General features: G+C 36.8%; 1 protein-coding gene across 1 annotated transcript; it reads left to right on the top strand.

Moving 5' to 3' along the window:
• Positions 1-792: 792 nt before the first annotated feature.
• LOC149266287 (protein NODULATION SIGNALING PATHWAY 2-like) lies at positions 793-2,750 on the top strand. Its single transcript, XM_089407763.1, has 3 exons — positions 793-2,356; positions 2,585-2,653; positions 2,739-2,750. The coding sequence occupies exons 1-3, from the start codon at positions 809-811 to the stop codon at positions 2,748-2,750; spliced, it is 1,629 nt and encodes a 542-aa protein (XP_089263889.1). The 5' UTR covers positions 793-808.
• Positions 2,751-6,253: the final 3,503 nt, after the last annotated feature.

The raw sequence follows: 6,253 nt of genomic DNA, 5'->3' as shown, positions 1-6,253 counted from the left end.
AAATAAATATATACCTCAATACCACACCTCATAAATATATTTTCCAACTTTACTATGTTTTTAAACCAATAAGTTTACATCCAATAATTAGTGATTTCCCTAACTTATGAAATATATATATAGAAATGTGATGTCCCAACAGTGAGTGATTTCTTAGGGGATGAAAATCCACGTCTCCATTTTACCTCATTGTTTGGCTTTTCCACAAATGTGGGCAAACTCAACTCATCTCAATATGTTGGAATGGTGCCCATGGTTTTTTTTAGGTTGATCGATAAATTCATATTTTTTGTGATATTACAATTTTATGTATTTATCAATTTATATTATTATTATTATCTAATTTTAATTCATCATTTTTCCTGATATTACAATTTTATGTATTTATCGATTATTCTTATTATTATTATTATCTAATTTTAAGGTTACTGTTGAGTGAGACATTAAATTGATGTATGAGACTTTTTGTTTGTGAGATAAAAACCCACTTCCATGCACAGATTTGACTATTAAATCTATAAAGACATACATACTCTACCCCTCTAGTTGAGATTTGACTATTAAATCTATAAAAATATACATACCCTAACTCTCTAATTTTAAAACACATCCTCTAACCATTAAATGCATTGAAATTGTTACCTCTCTGATTTTACAACAAATGCTCTAACCATTAAATGCATTGAAATTGTAAAATAACATCATCAATAATTCATCACTATAAAATTTCAGGCCATCCAGCTTTTTTTCCTGCATGTCTTTCTTCTGGCATCGAATCCTGTGAGGCTCAACCTTTACATTGTCGAAAATGGGCAGCATGGAAGATGGAACTGGAACATCATGGTTTTCTGAACAATTAGATTGGGATCATGTATTCACTTGTCTGTCGCAAGTCGATTGGGATACTAATTCCGCAGCAGTAGAACAGTTGGACGTGGATTTGGATGCAGCCCAATGGTCGCCATGGGATGATTTACTCGTTGATGACAACCATTCGTTGCCAACAGAATTGCAGGCAATTGGAGAGTATTTAATTGATATAGATCTGCAAGATGACGATAATAAAATAGAGGAATATCCGATATCGAGTCCTCGGAGTGATGCCAACGTCTTCCAATGCCCGATGAACAATGAGTATCCAGCTGCTCTAATTGCTGCGGATCAACCGCTTTCTTACTCTGGCCCGCCCTCTGTCGATGTCGATCATGGCGCCCTTGAGGATATGGAATACAAAGGTTTGAGGCTCGTACATCTCTTGACAGCGTGCGCAGAGGCAATGTCGCAGGAAGCACAAGATGCAGTGGAGGTCATACTCTGCAGGTTGCGAGACTTGGTTTCTCCCACAGGCTCCAGCATGGAGAGAGTGGCTTACTATCTCTATCATGGGCTTGCACTCCTTCATTCTAAGGTGAATTCCCATGCTCATTTGGAGCCCAATGATAATAGCAGTAAGGAACATTTTCTGGGAGCTTTAAAGCTGTTGCATGTAGCTTATCCTTACATCCAAATACCTCACTTCACTGCTAACCAATGCATTCTGGAAGCAGTAGCGGCCACCGGCAGTGGTAATAATGTGGGAATCCATATTATCGACTTTGATATAATGGAGGGCATGCAATGGCCGCCATTAATGGAGACCTTGAGGAATAATGGAAATTATGGTGTTGGTTACTTGAGAATCACAGCAATCAAATGGGACGAGGACGAGGACGAGGAAGAATGTGTGGTTTACTCTGGCCGGCACACGGGAAGAAGGCTGTCGGAGTACGCAAGCTCCGTGGGGATACCATTTTCGTTCGAGGAAACGGACTTGAAAGGGCTGAAAGACGGACTCCTGCCGTCTCGTGAGGGGGAGATTGTAATGGTGAATTGCATATGGCAGTTGCCTCACATGGTTAATCTGCGAAATAAATCGGAGTTGATGGAATTCCTGGTCGGCGCACGCCACTTGAATCCCGAGGCCGTTACGCTCGCTACGGGCCCACACGGCGCAGAGGGAAACATGTCCAACTTCTTGGAGAGCTTCTGTCGTTGTCTGGAGGAGCTGTGCACCATTTTCGACTCGCTTGAAGCTGGACTCCCACAGCATGGGCTTGCAAGAGCGATGGTGGAACGCTTCTTCTTTGGACCGGCCATGGCAAAGAGAATTGTGAGTAGCAGTGCGTGTGGCCCACCTGATACCAGAAAATCCAACGTTCTTGATCTCCCTCTGGAGTGTGGTTATGGCGAAGGTAGTATAAGCAACGACAATATGTTGTATGCGAAATATACGCTGCAGAGTGGGGTTACAGGATGTTATGAAGTAGAACTGGTGGGTGATCATCGAGTGGTTCTGAAATGGGGTTGTACCCCTTTGGTATGGGTTTCTACATGGAAAACAACCAGATAATCATCCTGCATATATAGCACCACGGTAGAGCTCTCCTAATTCCATTAAAAACTGCATGCTCTTGTTAGGACTGTTGCATGATTTCGAAAATTGTTCCAGATAGGTATATGTGCTGTATTTTGGAAATTTAATTGCAGGGTTGAACAAATATCCTTAAAAAGTATTAAGAATATGCTGATGTTTCTGAAATCATAGGTAGAAATGCTTAAATTGCTGTCAGTGCGCTTTTTTATATTCCGGGTTAAAATCCAGGATATAAGGCAGGTGTGTTTTTGTATTTAAATAAGCAAAGCACGATGGAAATGAAGTTGTGATCAATTGTATTTTTTAATTTGGTGTTTAAATTCAGCTGTGTGAATAAGCGCAAGTAGAATTTACAATATTTTTAAAGGGATTAGAATAAAGTAATTTAATTAATTTTTATTTAAAAAATAATTATATATGTGTGAAAATGTAAATATTAAATATTTATATGTATTTTATATATTTTTAATTAATATTAATATTTTAATTTATTATATTTATTTATATTAAATGTTAATGTTAAATTTACATATTTTTTTTTTTTGGTGTTCAAGAGAGAAGAGAATTGCGGGCTGTTTTGAATGGTATTGTTATATTAATATTTTAATTTTATGAGTAATAGTTACAATATGGTTTTTACTTAATGATTAGCATTTGCATTGATTTTATATTTGATGAGGAATTGTTTCTATATCAATATCTTTATACTTTTAATTATATGTGTTTTAATTGTATTCATTGTGAATGTTGTGTATGTATAAAAATTGTGATATAAATAAATGAGGCTAATAAGAATTTGTATGAATCAAACGCTAGTAGATTGAAAATTTAGCTTTTGCATACAAATCATATTTTTTTTTTTTGTGAGCACTACTTCACGGTTGAATCAAAAGTGTGTCTTTTTAGCAATTTTCACCAATTAAAACTTTTCTATTGAATTATGGATATATTAAACATACCTATAAATAAATTATCTCATAAACATGTGCACCATATGAGCATAAACCAAAAACCATAAGCAACAACATAAACAATAAACATGCACAACACATCAATCACACATGAGAACACATGATATCCTTGTTGTTACTGCTGCACTGCCTTGAATCTATATTATGTCAAGAAAAATATATTTTACATAGATGAGCTTACTACCATTAGTTAGGAGACTCGATTCCACTGATTGGCTAGGAAGACTATGTCCAATCTACTATTCAAATCTACAATACCATAACCAACCAACAACAAAAACATAACTCATACTCAGCCATAACATCAAACCCTCAATATATTTGCAGCAATAAAACAATCTTCCATAAACACTAGCAACTCTGCAAAACAAATGGATTAGTCACCAAAGTATGAGACACTCCACACTTTGTCTCATCTCTGCTATAAAAATCTACTCCATTTACTAAAACAATCTCTGCTATAGCTCCATCAACTCTACTCTGCAAACTGATATCTCTACTTCAACAATTTGATCCACTCACTTCCATTTACACTGATGCACTAGCTATCTTTGCTCACAAGCAAGTCTAGAGCATTCTTTTTCTTCTCTACAACCTTCTCACTCACATATCACTCAACCAACCAACACCTAGCTCCAAAATGAAGTATATAAAACATACATGGAAAAATTCACTTTTAGAATGGGATCAAGAGTGCACAAAGTTGACGAAATCCAACCATTATCACCATTACTTGTGCACTTAAGGCTTTCACACCTAAAGGAGGCATTTTCCGACCAATTTCTACCTTTTTCAATTAGTTTAGAACCTTTTAGGAAATTCCATGTCAAAATACTCCAGATGTGCATGAGGAATGCAAAGGAAATTTCATTTTAAGCCTTAATCACACCCAAAGAACTAGCATATTTTGGTTGTAAACACACTGACAGGCCTACCAAATTTCAGCTAGAGACTTCCAACCACACGCTTAAGCCTTCATCCCTGTCGTTGGGGCAGAGTACAAGGAAAAACATAAGAACCTCATCTCTAATCCTTTGCCACCTATTTGGTCACCTTCATCACCTCTTGTACATGCCTCCAAATCACTTCCAAGCCTTGTGACACTTCTGTAAATGGATCAAACATGTCTCCCAAGTGCCACTACCAAGTTGACCTAGAAGCCAACAAACAAGGGTTGACTTGACTGCCAACAAGTCCTCTACTCTCCATTGATACTTTCACAAGTTGCAACACATCTGAGCAACTCTAAAGCACATCTCCATCATCTCCAAAATAATCATAGGGTCAACACACCGCTACAACAAGTCATCCTCCAGTTCCTGCACTAGGTCATGAACAAGAACATAAACACCACTAGCACATGAGGAACCATCAACCACACATGACCATCATCTGACCATCAAGGTTGACATCATAAGGTTGACATCAATGCCAACACAACTAGCTCAATGCCAACTCAACCAGTTGCAACCATGCTACAAGGATGGAATCAATACATAACTAGGCTATAGAGGGTTAACATCAATGCCAACATGAGCTAGTTTCCATCATGAAACCATTTCCAACACCAGCTAGCTACAACCATGAACACCATAATGCCAACATAATTTCGGTACTACCATAGCTAGTGGTACTCTAGTACTAAGATCACAATCCTCCATCAAAATGGTACTAACATAACATTAAGATAATTGTCCTCCCTTACTATGGTACTAAGATAATATTAAGACCACCATCATCTTGTGTATTTTCTTGATGTGACAGCACCCTCCTCCCATGTGGCCTTAGTTGGGTACTACAGTCACCATCGTTACCCTTGGTTGATGTCATAATATCCTCCCTCATTTATTTAGTATTAATATCACAATATTTCATCACTTTGGCACTCAAATAATAGTAACATCATCATTAATATTGTGCAAACACCATTGACAATTATAATTTTATGTGTCATAACTTATGTGATTTTCCCTAACTGTAATACTAAGATCACCATCCTAGATCATCCTTGCTCTCATACTAAAATAATTGACAACTCAATCATATCCCATCATCCCTCTCGTACTAACACTATTAAAATTTTAGGTATCATCTCTCATGAATTTTATGTATCACACCTTTCATTCGAGTACTAAAATCATCACCACTTATGATGCCATGCCTTGTAGGCCCTCTTTTCCTTGTGGTTATTACGGTGGGTCTCCTTTTCCTTATGCTTTTTATTTATGGGATGTCCATACTAATCCTCTTGTTTCAACCCTTACTCTAGTACTAAGAAGATACTAAGCTCACTTTCATATATCATCCTCACTCTCATACTTATCATTGGCAATGTGATCCTAACTCATTCTTTATGCTATACTAACATCATTAACAAATTCAATGTTAGTTATGATGCATTTCACATATCATACATTTCACTCTAGTACTAAGGACATCATCGCTTATGGTATCATGTGTTATGGGCTCACATATTTGAATCTAGTACTAAGAACATTCCACTTATGGTGTCATGCCTTATGGGCTCTCTTTGTCTTGTGGTTATTATGGTGGGTTTTATTTTCCTTGTGGTTATTATTTATGTGATGTCCATAATAATTCTCTTTTTTTAACCCTCAATCTATTACTAAGATTATCATCCTCCTTCCCTCTTGTACCTCTGCTAGCAAGATCATTTACCCCCCTCACTATAGGTTTTTTTCTTGGATTATCCCTCTATTTCCAGACAATCCATCTCATAGACTTTCCTATTCACATGTGATAGATAATAGGTTATCAACTTTTCTTATCCTAATGACATAGACACACACTTTCAAAAATAGCAAGAGATTTGAGGAAATATGCATGCCTTTTCGTTGTAGGTTGATCC

Source organism: Pinus tabuliformis, chromosome 6, assembly GCF_031772625.1.
Source record: "Pinus tabuliformis cultivar Carrire ecotype Pingquan chromosome 6, CPIR1, whole genome shotgun sequence".
Taxonomy (NCBI): Eukaryota; Viridiplantae; Streptophyta; class Pinopsida; order Pinales; family Pinaceae; genus Pinus; species Pinus tabuliformis.
Note: the sequence above shows the minus strand (reverse complement) of the source record. Positions and strands in the feature narration are given on the sequence as shown.